General features: G+C 41.9%; 1 protein-coding gene across 1 annotated transcript in view; it reads right to left on the bottom strand.

Annotated features, from left to right (window-relative positions):
* The window catches only part of brinp3a.2 (bone morphogenetic protein/retinoic acid inducible neural-specific 3a, tandem duplicate 2), a 73,455-nt gene that overhangs the window by 17,391 nt on the left and 34,104 nt on the right, over positions 1–21,960 (bottom strand). The window contains exons 2-3 of the mRNA XM_023999371.2: positions 10,070–10,408; positions 1,874–2,064 (exon numbers count right to left, since the gene is read on the bottom strand). Of these exons, the coding sequence (XP_023855139.1) occupies positions 1,874–2,064; positions 10,070–10,281 (403 nt within the window). The 5' untranslated portion in view covers positions 10,282–10,408. The remainder of the gene's footprint in view (positions 1–1,873; positions 2,065–10,069; positions 10,409–21,960) is intronic.

Genomic DNA, 21,960 nt, shown 5'->3' on the forward strand with positions numbered 1-21,960 from the left:
CTTGAGTGTTTGACTGCCGTTGCGAGGTCAGAACGCTCGGATCAACCCTTCACCTCGGCCAGAGGGTCAGTGTGTGCTCTGAACGCTCTGGATTTACGAACAGACAATCTGACAACACTGAATTAACAAACAACCCAGAACACACTCTGACACACTGGTGGAAATTTACAAACACAACCTAAGTCTCCGTGGAAACAAATTATTGCTATTTAGCTAAGTTTTTCCTTGTTGGACATGCATTGACAATGTATCTAATTTCAGTTTGTGTGCTTGTTAGTTTAGCTTTCTGTAACTTTGTAGCAAGTATGGTCTGCATGGTGTAGTGCGTAAGAAAGATAAAAAGGCTCCTATTGTTGGAACTACTTCAGAGGTGTTGTAACGATGTGCGCTGAGAGTCGGGAAGCAAGTTCAGGGTTAATAAATAAACACTAATCAGAAACACGAACAACGTACAGAACTGACACAGGAACAGAAACAATGACGCCTGGGGAAGGAACCAAAGAGAGTGACATATAGGGAAGGTAATCAGGGAAGTGATGAGTCCAGGTGAGTCTAATGAACCGCAGGTGCGCGTAATGGTGACAAGTGTGCGCCATAACGAGCAGCCTGGTGACCTAGAGGTCGGAGAAGGAGCACATGTGACAGGTGTCCTGTATCTTTTCCAACTGTTACGTATACAGTATCTGGTTTTAATGCCCACTCTAGAGRGCCCTTCTAGCCAATCAGAAACTAGTATTCAACAATGCTGTGGAATAGTAGGAAATTATAAACTGGGTGGTTCAAGCCCTGAATGCAACGGGTATGACAAAATGTTTATTTTTACTTTTGTAATTACATTGGTAACCAGTTTAAAATAGTAATAAGGTCCCTCGGAGGTTTGTGGTATATGGCCAATATACCACGGCTAAGGGCTGTATCCAGGCACTCTGTGTTTCATCATTCTTAAGAACAGCCCTTAGCCGTGGTATATTGGCCATATACACCACACTCCTTCGTGCCTTATTACTTAAATATACCACACCCCCTCTGGCCTTATTGCTTAAATATACATTCAGATTCAGAGATAAGGCAGGACGTAATCCGTATTATGTGTTCTTCCTCCGCTGCAGAAAGGTGCCCTTAATAACCCATGTTCCAGAACACGGACAGGCAATCCATTTATAACCCCATTCAGCAGCCAGCAGCACATCTCTGGCTCATGGCCAAGCACTAGCTCCTCGTCTTCCTCTCCTCATACTAGTCTGAATTGGTTGTGTGCCAGAGCATGGAGGTTACATCGCATCAGCCAGCACAGCAGTGTATGTGTTTGTGTGTGMGGGCATTTTACGGAGCCACTCATAACTACGACCTTTCCAGGAGCCCGGCTGAGGTAATCGACAAGTGTTGCTTTCCAACAGGAAACCCATTCCCCTGGCTGCCCCGACATCCCCATTGCTTTGTAGCTGAAATAAGCTGTTCTCCTGTAAAGAGCAACCACCCTCACGGCGTTGTCCACATGTCTATCAAAACACAACAATGCAGTGTCGCTGAGGGTTATAGTGTACATGTATTGAGGTTTTTAAAATGGGCTTTATTTATGTAGATAACACATTCTTGAAAGGTCTTCTTCTGAATTCGTATAGGCTGCTGTACCAATATTGTACATGTCCTGCCGTCAGTGGAATTGATCTAGATACAGATCTGTTAAACATCAGCATTTTTGTGGTACTGGGAATTTACTCACAGATTACACAAAGATTATCAGATTACCGTACCCCCTATCCTCACTATTAGGGGGATGAAAAATATGACCCTGTATCAGTTGATAGGGGTCAACTTCTACAGTTATACCTCCTCCTGCATTCCCACAGAATTCCCACAGTGGTTTGTTTACCTCCCAGTGTGGCCGACAGCAGAAAGTGAGTCCCATACTTCCTGATCAGGTTGTCAGTGATAAGCTGGGTGGTGGGTCGCCGACCTAGTAGACGGATGTTACGGATGAACTCTGGCGTCAGGGGCAACGGCGACTCCAGGAAATCTCTCCTCTCCACAGCCAGGTTGTTCACCTTCCACCTCCCAAACTCCCTGGAAAGGAGACGACAGGGAGGATAAGACACCATTGAAGTTGCTGTTCGGTAAATAAGACTCACTAATTACATGATGGTATTAATGATTTTCTGTCAGTCTGTCCTGTCTGTCTGGCAGAAGGGTAGGGGAGAGGTGAATCTACAGGGGCAGCCATCAACCACATTGCCTCGCCTCACTGCATCATTAGCTTTAAGTTCTGACAGAGCGATGGGGGAGAGAGAGAGAGAGAGAGAGAAAGGAGAGAGCAAAAGAGAGCGAGAGAATAGAGAATAGAGAGATATTCCAAAGCAGGTACCATTTGGAAGATGAATGTAGCTGGGGAGGAGACTGCTCTCAAAGTGAGCAGCTGACAGGTGCTCTCCTTAATAACCACATCATGACAGAAATGTGTAGTGACAGTGAAACCCATAGACATCAGCCCATCTCTAACACTCAATACAACTCATAATGAGGGAAGAAAGAAAAGCGCCGCAAAGGAAATGCTGGAGGCGGCTGTAAAGTTCTGAAAGCCGGCTGAACAAAATATTTCTCATGAAATATTAGTCTGTAGATGTGACATCCTCCCCTGTTTACATTGACAAACATTACTAAATTATTTTGAATGCAACCTTAAAGATGGGAACTTTGTATGCCGTTACACCTTGACAGACTTTGTTTGCGTTAATCTGCTGTGTTTAAATAGTCATAGTATCTAGTATTTTAATTGGCTCTGACAGGTTCAGATAATATTTCTGTGAGTCAGGTTGAAATGAACATGGGCTGTGTCAGTTAGCTGGAGGCTACAGTAAAAGCTATGTCATGTAGGAAAGCATAGGCCTTATTGCCAGTTGTTTTTCCTCTTCTGTCCATCCCTCTGTCTTGAATTGCTATACTTCAATGTATTTCTCTCTCCTCCTCCACCACACAAACACAAAATACACACAGACACCCTCCCTAACTACTCTCACAGGTACGGGTTAGCACTAAATGATGCACTGCGGTGTGAAGTGGAGGCTTGTCTGCTATAATCAGAATAGGTTGGCCATCCTGGYCTGTAGGTGATGGATGGAGAGAGGATGGCCTTTTGATGGAAGATATATCACATTAAAGCAAGAGTAATGAGGGAAAGCATCACACCCAGATGTTTGATGGATTCAATCATGGTAAAAACCCTGAGTGCAACCTGCTTCTTTCTATACAGTCTTATGGGGCAATGTGGAATTATGTCAAAGAATTTCAAGCTGCTCTTGTATAGTCAGTAATGTAGCAATACATTTACTTTGTATAATATACATTTGCATGTGTCCATTTATGGAAAAGCTTTCTGAAATACATACATGAATCATACAGTGTAATAAATATACAGTATGCACACTCATATACTTCTAATTTTAGCCCTTGAGTAATTTGTCAGTCAGTTACACCAAGCATAACCATTAATCCTGACCTCTTTTCACTCCATACATATACATTCCTCTTCAACTGGGATACTATCGTATTCTATGTTAGAGCTGAACTCGCCAGTTCAAAGGTATCGCACGTAAGAAGCAAGAGAGGAACAAGAGAGGGGAGAGAGTGAGGAGTGAGAAAAGAAAGGGAGCGAAGGAACAGGTAAGGAAAGTGTAGCCTCAAATCCCCTCTGTTGCTCGTTTCTGCAGTTATCGTTGACTGTGATAAGCTGGGCTTGTCTTATCTTAAACCCCCCATAGGCCTAATGGCATGTCCACCGGGAAGTGAGATGAAATGGATTTCACCATGGTGCAGTTTTCGGCGTTCTGCCGTCTTTCCTTATACTAGACCATGCAGTTATTATTTATATCTTTCTCTCATCACTGTACTGTACGTAGCTACCTTGGTTTCATTTGCGATACCGTTAATTCATTTTCACATATCTCATTGTTGGACTATTTCTGGGAGTGGAGATTATGAGAGCTGAGATTTCTGAGAACTGGGATACTGTATCTTGGCCTGCATACTGCATCTACCTTGGTTTTCATTTCAAAGCAACACATATGCACTGAGCCTTCTCACTAACACCCTTAGACAAAAAGGTGCTATCTYGAACCTAAAATGGTTCTTCAACTGTCCCCATAGGAGAACCCTTTGAATAACCCTTTTTTGGTTCCAGGTATAACACTTTTGGGTTCCATGAAGAACCCTTTCCACAGAGGGTTCTACCTGAAACCAAAAAGGGTTCTCCTATGGGGACAGCCAAAGAACCCTTTTGGAAACCCCTTTTTGTAAGAGTGTATGGGTATGAAATCAAAAACCAAGGTATTTTTCAGGTTTCCAAAAGACAGTTTAAAATTTGACGCATTGCAGCCTTAACTAAATATGTCATTCACTCTGTGACCTTCTCTATGAAATTTGGCGCCAACACACCCACTTATGTTATTCAAATGCAATATGTCAAAAACACAAGAGATACACACGCATAGCCTACGGTTGCCTACACCCTGGTGTCTATGGCAACTGTCACTTGGCAATGGATGCCTAGGACAGGTGGTGCAGCGGAACCCCGTCTCTACTCATGTTGACTGAGGGAAACACTGTTTCACTCGCTAAATCACTGAGTGATTCCCCAAACAGGAAAACAGCCTTCATTTACCTGTTATAGGACTCATTAAAATTATTTCAAATTCAATCAGGAGAAGATGGTGTGATTTCATTACTGCAGCGTAGAAACACGCCGCCACTGTAACTAGAAGTACCCAGTTGTGGTAATTCATCTTCTCTCTGTCAGTGAGGATTATGAGAATTTAGCAGAGATCCAAAACTCTGCAGGAGCAGAACTGGGCAGGAAAATAATAGTGTCACTTTCCATCTCCTCAAGTCTCTTTTGCTGTGAAATTATGTGTTATGGGCAAGGGAATAGATTGTCAGATATGAGAGGTCATTTGAAAACCAACAAACGGTGTGGTGGACTGTTTGGCTATGCTGCAATCGCTGGGAATTGGCAACAGAATGGACATATTGGATGTATGCTTGTCAGCATGCCACATAACTTATATTAACAGAGACAGAGGCAATTAGTACCACCTGCATGCACTTTAATACAAAATGGCCACCACAATATTCCACAATAAAACCAAAAGTTGTCTGGCAAAGTCGGCAAAGCAATGTCTACACGGCAGGGGTAGTCTAGTCAAGTACTATTTGAGAAGGTCCGGTCACACAAAATCGCCTAGGTGGCAATGGTCCGAATGGATATTGTCACTTATCGGCGTAGTAACAAACCCCCACCTCGCATCCCATGCGATCCCAAACTGTTCACACTCCATTTTTTGGCAGAGAGGAAATGTTGCACTTTTAATGTTCATTTCATGTAATTCAACAGATTTTGCTGTAGAATTACAGGAAATCCCCCCCGTTAAACATGAGCTGGTTGTAATTTAGCGTGCCTCAGACACAACCTTGAGGCTGACAGTAGCCTCTCAGGGGACTGTCTGATAACGCAGAGTAATAAGTATTAAGAGCCTACTAATCACTTGGCCACATGATAAGACTATTAATCTTACCACCCATGATGCTCAGGCCACAGAGCTAGGTTGGGCCGCACTAGCCAGAGGAGAAATATATTTTAAAAACTTCAACGCAGGAAGCCGATCACCATAGCCCATAAAACACCCAACACAAATCCATAGATTTCAATAACCTTCCAAGCCATGATGAATGGTATTTATGGCATAATTGCCACTAATTTGATATAACAAGCCAATTTATGAAATTGTGTTTAGCGTGACAAATCATCAGTTATTTCCCCTACACTAAAGTAATCAACATATTTTACCTGATCAGATTTCAGAATATGCATATGGGCCCTTGCTTGTAATAACCTTGATCCACTTTTTTTTTTTTACATGTTTTTTTAAATCACCCACAATAGCTATATTATTTATGTGTCTAGGTGCATAGATAAAAAAAAATAGTATTTACATAGATAAAAAAACATTTCCACAATAGCTACACAAGTAGGTGCCATTTTGTCATTCTAGTTTACTTGCTAGAGAAATGAAAGTTCTTCACTCCTCTCCAAGGGCCTTTATTGAACTGAAGGAACTGCAATGAAGTCAAATGAGGTTAAGTGAATAATGTTTCCACTAGATCATTATAAAAGGGGTGAGGTGAGGTCTTTCCACATAAGTGTTCAAGGCCTTCCTTCCAGTGGTATTTACTTCACACCTTGAAACCCCACGAGACTAAACATGAATCTGGCTTTGATGCATTTCAGAATATGCATATGGCCCTTGTGGTCCACTATGTCCATCTATGCCCTCCCCCGCCCTCCCTTAGGCAAATCAGATCACACCTCCAATCTGCTCCTCCCTTCCTATAGGCAGAAACTCAAACAGGAAGAACCCATGGTAAGGACTGTTCAACGCTGGTCTGACAAATCGGAATCCATGCTTCAAGATTGTTTTGATCGCGCGGACTGGGATATGTTTCGGGTTGCCTCTGGGAATAACATTGATGTATACACTGACACAGTGACTAAATTCATCATGAAGTGCATAGGAGATGTTGTTCCCACTGTGACGATTAAAACCTATCCAAACCAAAAACCGTGGATAGATGCCAGCATTCGTGGAAAACTGAAAGCGCGAACCACGGCAAGGTGACTGGGAATATGCTTGAGTACAAACAGTCTAATTATGCACTTCATAAGGCAAGCAAACAGGCAAAACATCAGTACAGAGAAAGTGTCGCAATTCAATGGCTCAGACACAAGACGTATGTGGCAGGGACTCCAGACAATCACGGATTATAAAGGGAAAACCAGCTACGCCGCGGACACAGAAGTCTTGCTCCCAGACAAGAGAAACACCTTTTCTTTGCCCGCGTCGAGGAAAACACTGCTCCCGTTGAATGTGAGCTGTCGTTCTCCGTAGTCGACGTGAGAGACATTTAAGCGTGTTAACCCTCGCAAGGCTGCCGGCCCAGACGGGATCCCTAGTCGAATCCTCAGAGCATGCACAGACCACCAGCTGGCTGGAATGTTTAAGGACATATTCCATTTCTCCCTATCTCAGTCTTTTGCCCCCACTTACTTCAAGATGTCCACCATTGTTCCTGTACCCAAACAAAAAAGTAGGTAACTGAACTAAATTACTATTGCCCCGTAGCACTCACTTCTGTCATCATGAAGGGCTTTGAGAGGCTAGTGAGGGATCATATCACCGAAACTTTACCCGACACACTATACCCATTGTAATTTGCATACTGCCCCAAAAGATCCATGGACGACGCAATTGCCATCGCACTGCCCCAACCCATCTGGTCAAGAGGATATGTAAGAATGCATTTCATTGACTACAGCTCAGCCTTCAACCAAAGTACCCTCCAAGCTCATCACTAAGCTCGGGCCCTGGGTCTGAACGCTGCCCTGTGCAACTGGGTCCCGGACTTCCTGATGGGCCCCTCCCAAGTTGTGAAGGTTGACAACGACACCTCCACTACGCTGATCCTCAACATAGGGGCCCCACAGACAGTGTGGTGAAAAAGGCGCAACAGCACCTTTTCAACTTCAGGAGGTTGAAGAAATTCGGCTTGGGACCTAAGACCCTCACAAACTTTTCCAGATGCACCATTCAGAGCATCCTGTCGGGCTGTACCAGCGCCTGCTAGGGCAACTGCACCGTCCGCAACCGCAGGGCTCTCCAGAGGGTGGTTACGTTCTGCCCAACGCATCACACGGGGCACACTGCCTGCCCTCCTGGACATCTACAGCACCCGTTATCACAGGAAGGCCAAGAAGATCATCAAGGACCTCAGCCACCTAAGCCACGCCCTGTTAACCCCGCTACCAACCAGAAGGCAAGGTCGGTACAGGTGCATCAAAGCTGGGGCCGAGAGACTGAAAAACAGCTTCTATCGCAAGCCTATCAGACTGTAAAATAGTCAATACTAGCCAGCCTCCACCCAATACCCCACTCTGAACTTTAGTCATTGTCACTAGCTGGCTACTACCCGGTTACTCTACCATGCACCTTAGAGTTTTCTGCCCTATAYTCAAGGAACACTGGTCTCTGATAATGTTTACAGCCTGTTTTACCCACTTCATATCTACAGTACATTCGTAAAGTAGTCAGACCTCTTCCCTTTTTCCACATTTTGTTACGTTACAGCCTTATTCTAAAATGGATTAAATTAAAAAAATATCCTCATCAATCCACACACAATACCAGATAATGACGAAGTGAAAACATGTTTTGAGATTTTTGCTAAATAAAAACAGAAATACCTTATTTACCTAAGTAGCCTCTGTTTTCATGGATTATCCTTGAGATGTTTCTACAACTTGATTGGAGTCCACCTGTGGTAAATTAAATTGATTGGACATGATTTGGAAAGGCACACACCTGTCTATATAAGGTCCCACAGTTGACAGTGCATGTCAGAGCAAAAACCAAGCCATGAGGTCGAAGGAATTGTCCGCAGAGCTCCAAGACACGATTGTGCCGAGGCACAGATCTGGGGAAGGGTACAAAAACATTTCTGCAGCATTGAAGAACTCCAAGAATATGGAAGAAGTTTGGAACAACCAAGACTCTTCCTAGAGCTGGGTGCCTGGCCAAACTGAGCAATCGGGGGAGAAGGGCCTTGGTAAGTTAGGTGACGAAGAACKCAATGTTCACTCTGACAGAGCTCCAGAGTTCCTCTGTAGAGATGGGAGAACCTTCTAGAAGGTCAACCATCTCTGCAGCACTCCACCAATCAGGCCTTTACGGTAGAATGGCCAGACGGAAGGCACTCCTCAGTAAAAGTTACATGACAGCCCACTTGAAGTTTGCCAAAAGGTACCTAAAGGACTCAAGATTCTCTGGTCTGATGAAACCAAGTTTGAACTATTTGGCCTACATGCAAAGCGRCATGTCTGGAGGAAAGCTGYCACTATCCCTACGGTGAAGTATGGTGGCAAKATCATGCTGTGGGGATGTTTTTCAGCGGCAGGGACTGGGACACAAGTAAGGATCGAGGGAAAGATGAACAGAGCAAAGTACAGAGAGATSCTTGATGAAAACCTTGCTCCAGAGTGCTCAGGACCCCAAACTGGGGCAAAGGTTCACCTTCCAACAGGACAATGACCCTAAGCATACAGTCAAGACAACGCAGGAYTGGCTTCGGGAAAAATCTCTGAATGTCCATGAGTGGCCCAGCCAGAGCCGGACTTGAACCCGATCAAACATCTCTGGAGAGACCTGAAAATAGCTGAGCAGCAYCGCTCTCCATCCAACCTGACAGAYCTTGAGATGATCTGCAGAGAAGAGTGGAAGAAACTCCCCAAATACAGGTGTGCCAAGCTTGTAGCATCATACCCAAGAAGACTCGAGGCTGTAATCGCTACCAAAGGTGCTTCAACAAAGTCCTGAGTAAATTGTCTGAATAGTTATGTGAATGTGATATCAGTTTTTTATTTTTAATAAATGTGCAAACATTTCTATAAACTAGTTTCTGCTTTGTCATTATGGGGTATTGTGTGTAGATTGAGGGGGAAAAAACAATTGAATCAATTTTAGAATAAAGCTGTAACTTAACAAAATGTGGATAAATTCAAGGGGTCTGAATCCTTTCTGAATGCACTGTATATACTGCATTCTAGTCAAGACCTATCCTATTTAACTATTGCTGTACATATAGTATTATTCAGATATACTACATATTCTATCCATATACTGTACATAGTGTCTATACATACTGTACCATCACACACACATTTGATTTATATTAATGTGTCATGGTACAATATTTCTAAATTTCTTAATTCCATTATTTTACTTTTTAGATGTGTTTATTGTGGTGTATTGTTAGATATTMCTGGAGKTAGAAACACAAGCATTTCACTACACCTTCAATAACACCTGCCAAATATGCGACAATTTGATTTAACTATTGACTCTCCCAACACCTCATCTAGACCACCTGTGGTCTGACTCTCCTGTATATCTCTGAAGAGAACTCTGCTATGGAGACTCACCCCTTTACCTGTAAACCCCTTACGTATAAACCCTGCTATAAGACTCACCTGTATATCTTGTAGCGGGTGGAGAAGCCCTGTCGGTTCCTCTCGACAAAGTCTGTGTATTCCTGGGAGTGGTGGAAGGGGCCCTTGTCGGACAGCAGCCAGTCCAGGGGCCCCCCAGGGCGGTCGTGGGGCAGGCTGGCCAATGTAGGGGCCCCGGTCAAGAGCCAGAACCAGACCCAGCAGTGCAGGATCAGAAAGCCCCATAGAGCCATCAGAGGTTGAGGGAGGGAGGGAGGGAAAGAGGGAAGGGATCAGCAGTGGAAGGGATTCCCACACGTGAGCTTACACCTCCTCTGGGATGACAGGTGGATCTGCATTCCCTCACCTCCCCCGGATGACCTGGGAGTAAGAGACATCATTGTCACTTGAGAAATGAATGCTCTTATAATCATCAAGCACTTTCATAATTTTAGAGATCCCATACTGACAAGTAACAAAAAAAATCTGATCTCTTTAGCTGTTATGGAGTACGTCACTAGACATCTGTTTTAAGACTAGCCTGCTGTTCCATCTCTAGTCCAAGCCTCCCATCTTCCTTCCTAAGAGTTGTCAATTTATCCCTGCAGCCGTGACCAAACCAGATGCTTTTTTTTTTTTTAAGTCCCATTACTGTATTCTGATGACAATCTGTCAAGTGAACTCAGCCATGTGACCATGTGTGTGGGAGTGTTTCAGAAATCATTATTCTCAAACAATAGCACAAGACTCCAGGGGGTGCGGGGTGGACATGGGAGCAGGTGCAAGGAGATGAGAGAAAGAGCGGTATGGAGAGAGAGAAAGACTGGGAGAAAGAGTGAAATATGGAGAAAAAGAGAGCTAGAAAGAGAGGAGAGAGAGAAAAAGAGAGAAGTGTGATAGAAGGTGTGTGCGCGCACGTGTGTGTGACTATAATGAATTGCAGACTGGGTGTTATTCACAGAAAAGTGAATATCCCTAACCGATGCAAACACAGGCTTTATCTGGTTCACAATGCTTTTTCCTGTGATTACACCAGATTCAAATGCTCTGGTTTTGCTGCATGACATTTAATTCCTCAGTGCAGACATCTGTGTATGGCAATACATATTGATGAGATGTGTATGTGCATGTCCGTATGCATGTGTGTGTGTGTGTGTGTGTTAGGGGCGGGGGGGTTAGATCTGAGTAAGTACACAGCAGGGAGCCAACAATGGAGCGCAGTTCATTTTAGCACAGTGGTGTTCCACATAGTGAGGGAGGTAGGGGAGCTATGGAACACTGCAACCATTGCTATCCTTAGTAATTCCCTTTTAACTTTGTTTTTGTGGCTGTTGTTAATGTTAAACAGTGAGTTAGCCTTTCAGCTTTTACAACATTCATGCAACAGCAACACTATTTCCGTCAATTGGACCCCCTGCAGCACGTAGGGTTTACATGGCTTTTTGTAAACATTGTGTAAAAGTGACCTTCGCTTGTAGCGAGGGGACTGTCTAACCTGTTAATATTAGAAAAGAGTACAGGGGTCATGTTTAAAGACGCTTTATTTTATCATCCAACAGGCATGGGGCCAAACAAACACTGATGCAGAAAGGAAAACTATTTAGTCTCTCTCTTTCTAGCTGACTTTCTCTCTCACTCATCATCATCATCATCTCTATTCTCTCTACCTGCTCAATGTGAAAATCCAGTATGTAAACATTTATCTGTCCACAGATTCAGACAACACCAGCTCTATAATCACATTAACAGACAACACAGACACAACTAACCACATTATTATCTGTCTGAATCATATCAGGTACACACCATTACAACTTTACAAGGGCATTACTGGATCACATATGTGCTTGCATATGCAAACATAAACATTACATTTTCAAACATGGTTAAAATGCCATCCTTGAGCTGCAATAAATATCATATTTTGGTGTTATTTTTGTATTTTATTAGGATACCCATTTGCTGTTGCGAAAGCAGCAGCTTCTCTTCCTGGGGTCCACACAAAACATGACATAATACTCATAAGGGATAAACTGACTTTCTGTACATTACCTTGGAAATAATGGACGATGGCGCAGGATGAGGCAGAGCCGAGTCCCTTTGTGGAGTTCATTTTTCCAAGGTAACATACAGAATCGAGGCATTTATCCCACTTATACCACCATGGCCAAATAAACAATATGAAAGTACACATTTTGAAGTATAAATACTTTTTTTACATTAATATTAAAAATTGTATAAGCAAATTCATACTTTCTCACCTTTTGGTTGCTAGAGAACTAATCGTTCATTTGATTAGTTCCATATTTATGGACACGACCCAGTCGTTCGTTCTTTATGTTCCATTGCCCTGCTCAGTGGCAACGTTCTTATCCATTCCTTGCTGCTAGCTAACCAACTAACTATTGCTACACAGTCACTAATTTTATTTTGTTGCGTTTGTATTAGAGGTCGACCGATTCATCGGAATGGCCGATTAATTAGGGCCGATTTCAAGTTTTCATAACAATCGTAAATCGGTATTTTTGGACACCGGTTTGGCCGATCTTTATTTAACTAGGCAAGCCAGTTAAGAACACATTCTTATTTTCAATGACGGCCTAGGAACGGTGGGTTAACTGCCTCGTTCAATGGCAGATTTTTACCTTGTCAGCTCGGGGGATTCAATCTTGCAACCTTAAAGTTAACTAGTCCAACGCTCTAACCACCTGATTACATTGCACTCCACGAGGAGCCTGCCTGTTACGCGAATGCAGTAGAAGCCAAGGTAAGTTGCTAGCTAGCATTACACTTATCTTATAAAAAACAATCAATCAATCATAATCACTAGTTACCTACAAATGGTTGATGATATTACTAGTTTATCTTGCGCGTCCTGCGTTGCATATAATCGATGCAGTGCGTATCGTTGCTCCAATATGTACCTAACCATAAACATCAATGCCTTTCTTAAAATCAATACACAGAAGTATATATTTTTAAACCTGCATATTTAGCTAAAAGAAATCCAGGTTAGCAGGCAATATTAACCAGGTGAAATTGTGTCACTTCTCTTGCGTTCATTGCACGCAGAGTCAGTGTATATGCAACAGTTTGGTCCGCCTCAGTTTGGGCCGTCTAATTTGCCAGAATTTTACGTAATTATGACATAACATTGAAGCTGTCTCTTATACACATCTAGATGTGTATAAGAGACAGCTATAAGAACATCCAATAGTCAAAGGTTAATGAAATACAAATGGTATAGAGAGAAATAGTCCTATAATAACTACAACCTAAAACTTCTTACCTGGGAATATTGAAGATTCATGTTAAAAGAAACCACCAGCTTTCATATGTTCTCATGTTCTGCGCAAGGAACTTAAACGTTAGCTTTCTTACATGGCACATATTGCAATTTTACTTTCTTCTCCAACACTTTGTTTTTGCATTATTTAAACCAAATTGAACATGTTTTTTTATTTATTGGAGGCTAAATAGATTTTATTGATGTATTATATTATGTTAAAATATGTGTTCATCCAGTATTGTTGTAATTGTCATTATTACAAATAAATAAAAATCATCCGATTAATCGGTATCGGCTTTTTTTGGTCCTCCAATAATCGGTATCGGTGTTGAAAAATCATAATCTGTCGACCTCTAGTTTGTATAAGCTGTTTATCCTGCTTATACCACAGTTGCCAAAGAAAACAATACTATAAGCACCAGTGAAAGCTGCTGACGGGAGGACTGCTCATAATAATGGCTGGGAAGGAGTGAATGGAATGTCATCAAACACATGGAACCAATTTATTTGATACCATTCCAATATTCCACTCCAGCTTTTAACACGAGCCTGTACTCCCCAATTAAGGTGCCACCAACCTCATGTGATAAGCACACATTTACCGGTAGAAATACAATATTTTCATTGATATTTTCATTTACAGTGCATTCGGAAAGTATTCAGACCCCTTCACTTTGTTACGTTAGTCATATTTTAAAATTGACCAAATATATATTTTTTCCTCATCAATTTACACACAATAAACCATAATGACAAAGCAAAAACAGTTTTTAAAATGTTTTGCAATAAAACGTAAATATCTCATTTACATAAGTATTCAGACCCTTTACCTTGTTGAAGCACCTTTGGCAGCGATTACAGCCTTGTCTCTTTGTGGGTATGACGCTACAAGCTTGGTGATCCTCTCAAGCTCTCAGGTTGGATGGGGAGTGTCGATGGATAGCTATTTTCCAGTCTTTCCGGAGATGTTCGATCGGGTTCAAGTCCAGGCTCTAGCTGGTCCACTCAAGGACATTCAGAGACTTGTCCCGAAGCCACTCCTGCACTGTGTTGGCTGTGTGCTTAGGGTTGTTGTCCTGTTGGAAGGTGAACCTTCACCGCCAGTCTTAGGTCCTGAGCGATATGGAGCAGGTTTTCATCAAGGATCTCTCTACTTTTCTCCGCTCATCTTTCCCTCGATTCTGACTAGTCTCCCAGTCCTTGCCACTGAAAAACATCCCCACAGCACGATGCTGTCACCACCATGCTTTACCGTAGGGATGGTGCCAAGTTTCCTCCAGACGTGATGCTTGGCATTCAGGCCAAAGAGTTCAAMCTTGTTTTCATCAGACCAGAAAATCTTGTTTCTTATGGTCTGAGAGTCCTCTAGGTTCCTTTTGGCAATCTCCAAGCGGGCTGTCATGTGCCTTTTACTGAGGAGTGGCTTCTGTCTGGCCACTCTACCATAAAGGCCTGATTGGTGGAGTGATGCAGAGATGTTTGGCCTTCTGGAAGGTTCTCCTATCTCAACAGAGAAATTCTGGAGGTCTGTCAGAGTGACCATTGGGTTCTTGGTAATCTCCCTGACCAAGGCCCTTCTTCCCCGATTGCTCAGTTTGGCTTTGCGGCCAGCTCCAGGAAGAGTCTTGGTGGTTCCAAATTTCTTCCATTTAAAATTATGTTGSCCACTGTGTTCTTGGGGACCTTTAATGCTGCAGACATTTTTTTGTACCCTTCCCAGATCTGTGCCTCGACACAATCCTGTCTCGGAGCTCAACATACAATTCCTTCGACCTCATGTCTTGGTTTTTGCACTAGAGGCGAAAGAAATGCACATCTATTTAGGCGAGGTGCAGGCTACCTAATAACCAACGTTTCGAAAGACAAGCTGTCTTCATCAGGGTATAATGACAAACACTACAGGGTGACTAGTTTATAGTGTCAAAGGACACACACAGGTGTCTGTAATCATGGCCGGGTGTGGCCTGATATCATTGGTTAATTCTCAGATATAAAAATAACATACCAAAAACATTAAAGGATAGCATACGATCATAGATACAATTTGGCTACATAGGCCAACAAACATTTACAATAGCAAAAMCACAAGAATGGCTTCAGATTATAGTCTACGTCGAGACCAAAGGGAGCAAGGGTCTTTAAATTAAAGATGAAGAAAGCCTCTCATTTTAACAAATTGTCGAGGTCACCCCCTTTCCTAGCGAGGGTGACATGTTCGATGCCGATATAACGTAGGGACGAAATCGAGTGGTTTGCTTGCACAAAGTGGGCCGCAACTGGGTAAGTCGAGTTTTRGCACCTAATGGTGCTATGATGCTCCCAGATTCGTAATGATTACAATGAATGAAGAACGAAGATGTGCCACTCTGTTCTGGGCCAGAGGCAGATTAACTAGGTCATTCMTTGCAGCACTTGACTGGACAATAATCACGATAAAACAAAACTAGAGCCTGCAGTACTTGCTTTTTTTTTAATGTGGTGCCAAAAAAAGCAGAGCATTTCTTTATCATGGACAGACCTCTCCCCATCTTTATACCCATAGAATCTATATGTTTTGACCATGACAGTTTACAATCTAAGGTAACATCAAGTAATTGAGTCCCAACTTCAGCAGCCACACCATTCATTACTAGATTCAGCTGAGGTCAAGAGCTTATGGAATGATTTGTACCAAATACAATGCTCTTAGTTGTAGAGACCAGTTTACTACAAGCCACCCATTCCAAAACTGACTGAAACTCCTTGTCAAGGGTTTCAGTGACTTCATTATCTGTGTTTGCTGACACGTACAGTTGAAGTCGGAAGTTTACATACACCTTAGCCAAATATATTTAACTACGTTTTTCACAATTCCTGACATTTAATCCAAGCAAAAAATCCCTGTCTTAGTTCAGTTAGGATCACCACTTTATTAAGAATGTGAAATGTCAAGATAATAGTAGAGAGAATGATTTATTTCAGCTTTTATTTCTTTCATCACATTCCCAGTGGGTCAGAAGCTTACATACACTCAATTAGTATTTGGTAGCATTGCCTTTAAATTGTTTAACTTGGGTCAAACGTTTTGGGTAGGCTTCCACAAGCTTCCCACAATAAGTTGGGTGAATTTTGTCCCATTCCGCCTGACAGAGCTGGTGTAACTGAGTCAGGATTGTAAGCCTCCTTGCTTGCACACACTTTTTCAGTTCTGCCCACACATTTTCTATAGAATTGAGGTCAGGGCTTTGTGATGGCCACTCCAATACCTTGACTTTGTTGTCCTTGACTTTGTTGTCTTGRCACAACTTTGGAAGTATGCTTGCGGTCATTGTTCATTTGGAAGACCAATTTGCAACCAAGCTTTAACTTCCTGACTGATGTCTTGAGATGTTGCTTCAATATATCCACATCAGTTGCCTCCCTCATGATGCCATCTATTTTGTGAAGTGCACCAGTCCCTCCTTTAGCAATGCACCCCCACAACATGATGCTGCCACCCCCGTGCTTCACGGTTGGTATTGTGTTCTTCAGCTTGCAAGCCTCCCCCATTTTRCTCCAAACATAACGATGGTCATTATGGCCAAACAGTTCTATTTGTTTCATCAGACCAGAGGACATTTCTCCAAAAGTATGATCTTTGTCCCCATGTGCAGTTGCAAACTGTAGTCTGGCATTTTTATGGCAGTTTTGTAGCAGTAGCTTCTTCTTTGCTGAGCGGCCTTTCAGGTTATGTCGATACAGGTTATGTTGATATAGGACTCATTTTATTGTTGATATAGATACTTGTGTACCTGTTTCCTCCAGCATCTTCACAAGGTCCGTTGCTGTTGTTCTGAGATTGATTTGTACTTTTCGCACCAAAGTACGTTCATCACTAGGAGACAGAACGCGGCTCCTTCCTGATCGCTATGACGGCTGCGTGGTCCCATGGTGCATGGTCCCACCTTCAGTCGTTTGGAAATTGCTCCCAATGATGAACCGGACTTGTGGAGGTCTACAAAAAAAATTCTGAGGTCTTGGCTGATTTCTTTTGATTTTCCTATGATGTCAAGCAAAGAGGCACTGAGTTTGAAGGTTGGCCTTGAAATACATCCACAGGTACACCTCCAATTGACTCAAATTATGTCAATTAGCCTATCAGAAGCTTCTAAAGCCATGACATCATTGTCTGGAATGTTCCAAGCTGTTTAAAAGCACAGTGTATGTAAACTTCTGACCCACTGGAATTGTTATACAGTGATTTAAGTGAAATAATCTGTCTGTATTGTTGGAAAAATGTTGTGTCATGCACAAAGTAGATGTCCGAGCCGACATGCTAAAACCATAGTTTGTTAACAAGAAATTTGTGGAGTGGTTGAAAAACGAGCTTTATTGACTCCAAACTAAGTGTATGTAAACTTCCGACTTCAACTGCATATGGTTGAATCATCTGCATACATGGACACACAGGCTTTGTTTAATGCTAGTGGCAGGTCATTGGTAAAAATAAAAAAAAGAGTAGAGGGCCTAGAGAGCTGCCCTCCGGCACACCACACCCTATATGTTTAACATTAGATAGGCTTCCATGAACGAAAACCCCTCTGAGTTCTATTAGATAGATAGCTCGGAATCCACAATAGGGCAGAGGTTGAAAAGCCATAAGATGTTAGTTCTCAGCAACAGTTTATGGTTTATAATATCGAAGTCTGCACTGAAATATAACAGTACAGCTCCCACAATCATCTTATTATCAATTTATTTAAACCAATCATCAGTCCTTTATGTCAGTGCAGTAGATGTTGAGTGCACTTCTCTATAAGCATGCTGAAAGTCTGTTGTCAATTTGTTGACAGAGAAATAGCATTGTATTTGGTCAAACACCATTTTTTCCAACAGCTTACTAAGAGCTGGCAAGGTATGCTGTTAGTAAAGGCCGCTCTACCACTCTTGGGTAGCAGCATGACTTTGGCTTTCCTCCAGGACTGAGGACAAACACCTTCCTCTGGACTCAGATTAAATATATGACAGATAGGAGTGGCCATAGAGTCATCCATCATCCTCAGTAGCTTTCCATCTAAGTCGTCAATGCCAGAAGGTTTGTCATCATTGAACGACAAAAAAAAAGATTCACCTCTCCCACATTAACTTTAAAAAATTGAAACTTACAATGCCTTTCATTATTTAATTTGTTTTATGCATGAATATGATGGCTCACTGTTCGCATTTCCTGCCTAAATTTGCCCACTTTGCCAATTAAAAAMAGTACTTGGAAATATGGAAATATAGATTAGCCAAAATATTTTACCTGAGCATGACCCCAAAACGAATGACTTATTAGCCAGCCCTACACTGTTGTCATGGGTAACTGATTGGGCTCATGGATTCGAGTTCATCACTGAATGGCATGCTTTGAGCACAACTGAAAAGTGCTATTTACATGTGTAAAATGAATGCCATATGCTGCATTTGCTATAGGCCTATTGTATACCTTTTTGTTGGTGACACTTTGATATCTCGATAATATGCAGCTGTTTAATTAAAGGGCAAATCCACAGATTAAATAATAACGGTCGCCCCGCCTCTGTTTTGGCAAAAAGCAGAGGGATGGGCTTGGAGAAATGTAATCACTCTCAGATTAATAGACAGAGCTATGGATGCAAGGACTGACAATCCTTATATTTTGGGTTCTCATGGAGTGTGACAGTTGAACTAAACTCATGAGGCATTTATTATATCATATTCTTCAAGAATCAATGGAAATATATATATAATTTATAAGTCCAAAAATGGATGTAGCAACTACAGATTTCCCCGTTAAGTCTATCAAAAGTTTTTTTGTTATTAACATGAATTAGATTGCCAAGAGTAGGCAAAGCTGTTAAGGCAAAGTGTGGCTACTTTGAAGAATCTCAAATATATTTTGATTTGTTGGGTTACTACATGAATCCATATTTGTTACTTCATAGTTTGAGTAGGTGTCCAAACTTTTGACTGGTACTGTAAATATACACTGTAGCACACTCCCATTTAAGCGTTCCTGTCTCTTCTATAGATGTTATATCCTTGTATTGCTATCGCTGTATCGTCAAAGGAATTATCTAAGTGATGGCTAATAATATATGAATGTTATCTGATGTTACATATATTAATATGGGCTATTTTCAGCCCTTTCCTGGGTAGCTTTTCAGAGATAGACATAATGTGTGACCCTTTTCAGGAAACTAGGTGTATGGTATGTCGTGGGTCACTACTTCACAGGAGAGCCGTTTGAACGTAAACTTTAATGTGCCTTAATAACAAACTTGTATGCCATCTGTAAATACGAATAAAATGGTTAAATTATGAGCATAGTTGGTTAAACCACAGAAAAGGCAACAACCTTCCTACTAGCCAAGATTGACTGAGAATGTGTGGGCTGGAGATGCCGAGTTTGAATTGGTCTGCCATATCAGTATGTGTAGGTAATCCTGTCCAACGCGGCTTTAAAAATATATATAAATATTGCGTAGTAAKWCTTTAAAAAAGACTCCACTATGCAAGTATCCATTTCAATAGAATGTCACTGCAACAACTYTTTCAGAGCACTCTCGTCTGAGTGTGCCAGAGTGCAGAATAACTGATGAATTTACAAACGTTCAACACKGGTTGAATATGGCCGGTGTCAGTATATTTTGGCAAAAAAGCACAATTAAATTGTTGCCAGGAGCACAGTTAGTCACCAATGCTCTGGATAACATGAAAACATCTTAATCAACTCTGCTAGAGAGAGCAAAATGGTCAGAGTTTGGGTCGGGGCTAAAGCTTAAGATGATTCTCATGGCATTGTACATGGTCAGTGTGAACCAGATTGACTTGACACAACGGGCCAAGCAAGCTATACAAAAAAAACGGAACGACGTCTTATTTAATGAAAGGGGTTGCAGTCTGCTGTGAAGCGTTCCTCCAAGTATACGGGTAAGTGTCTAGCTACATTTTCATATATTATACATTTCTAATTTTGTCATAAAGTTTTTTCATTGCAAGTTAAAAGGTTACTATTAGCTACCAAGTGGATGTTAGCTGGCTGGCCCGTTAGCTAACATTACGTTTATGATCTGTGTGTAGTAATGTTCTCAGAATACAATTTCGCATTGCCAGTTATAGCCTAATGTTAGCTAGCTAACTACCTAACATCGAACCCATTTGGTTAACTTTAGCTAGCTATGACAATCGGTTTGTATTGCTAGTACTTTATGCATTAGGATTATGGTTTGTTGTTTAGCTATGATTACATGACCCATCAAGTTAGCCAGGTGTATTTATTGTATAGTAATGCCAAAATATTTGTATCTGGAATTTGTCTTTCAGCATCAGTAGAACACGCCTGACACTTCTTCACCAGTCATACAAGGAGAATGGTCAGGTTACACCTGAAGCATGAGGACTTGCAGCAAGTTGTGATCTTCATCAACAACTACGCAAAGGAWAATGCAATGGTATTACGAGGATGCCACCCAGGATACAAACACTTGGTGGAAAGCTGCTACCATCCCATATGAGAAAAGCAGCAGTGTGGCGTCTCTACAAGGAATCTATGACAAAACTCTATATGTAAAGCATAAACAACACATTTTGATTATTTAATTTACCTCCAACATGAGTGGCGCTACTTTTATTGATCTCACATAATTTTTTTGTTATTTCCTGTTTTACAACTTCGATGCTCTGGAGCCTGGTGTCGTTGTCGACAAGGAGCGTTTGGACTCAAGTCGGAACCAGGTTTCAGCTGCTGCGCAACGCTGACATCCTTTCTCCCAAAGATGGTGTTTCTGTACAAGCACCACCTGGACAGAACACAGCTAGACAAATATCTTTGAGAAGATCAGGGAGTTTTGCGACGAAGAGGCTATGGACGTCACATGCCCTGCACCAAAGTCAAGGGCAGGACAGAAACAGGCTCTCCGATTATAGATTATCTTGTTTATGCGTGGTTCGGACGGACCAGTTCATCACTGGGGGTGAGTTCACAGTCATCAGCACTCTCTGCAGTGCCTCTATTCABATGACTCTCTCCTAACACACACACACATGCCATACGTTGCTGCTATTTATTAAAACACTTTATCCTGCTGCTCAGCCACTTTACCCCTGATTGTATGCTCTTGTACATACTGTATATTATTTTCTTCATATTGGCACTCTGTTTTTGATATTGGTACTATGCAAGAAATCATTTCACTATACCGTTTAAACCTTCTGTAGAGACCCATCCACTTAGCAAGATGTGGCTGGAGGTTATAGCATTTATTTCTGGGTAAGCGTCATCTAATATTTATAACATATTTTTATCTGGATATTTTGTTTACCTTGAACCTTCCCTTATTTTACGCTATTACTTTTACCACTTTTAGTCTTAATCTTTACTACACTACTGACTGTTTAGCACAAAACAGCCCAACCAGCTGACCGCCAGGTCYCAGTTGTAAATGAGAACTTGTTCTCGACTAGCCTACCTGGTGAAATAAAGGTGAAATAAAAAATAAAATAAAATAAACATGACCTCACATGTGAATCCTTAAAGAGATGGGTGGTGTTGGCTTAAGAGGGTGTGAACAATGCTGAATGGGTGTAGACAAAGGAGAGCTCTCCAGGAGGTACCAAAACATTCAAAGGCAATTTTCTCAAAACTGAGGTTACTTTAAACTAT

Source organism: Salvelinus sp. IW2-2015, linkage group LG13 (assembly GCF_002910315.2).
Source record: "Salvelinus sp. IW2-2015 linkage group LG13, ASM291031v2, whole genome shotgun sequence".
NCBI classification, from domain to species: Eukaryota; Metazoa; Chordata; class Actinopteri; order Salmoniformes; family Salmonidae; genus Salvelinus; species Salvelinus sp. IW2-2015.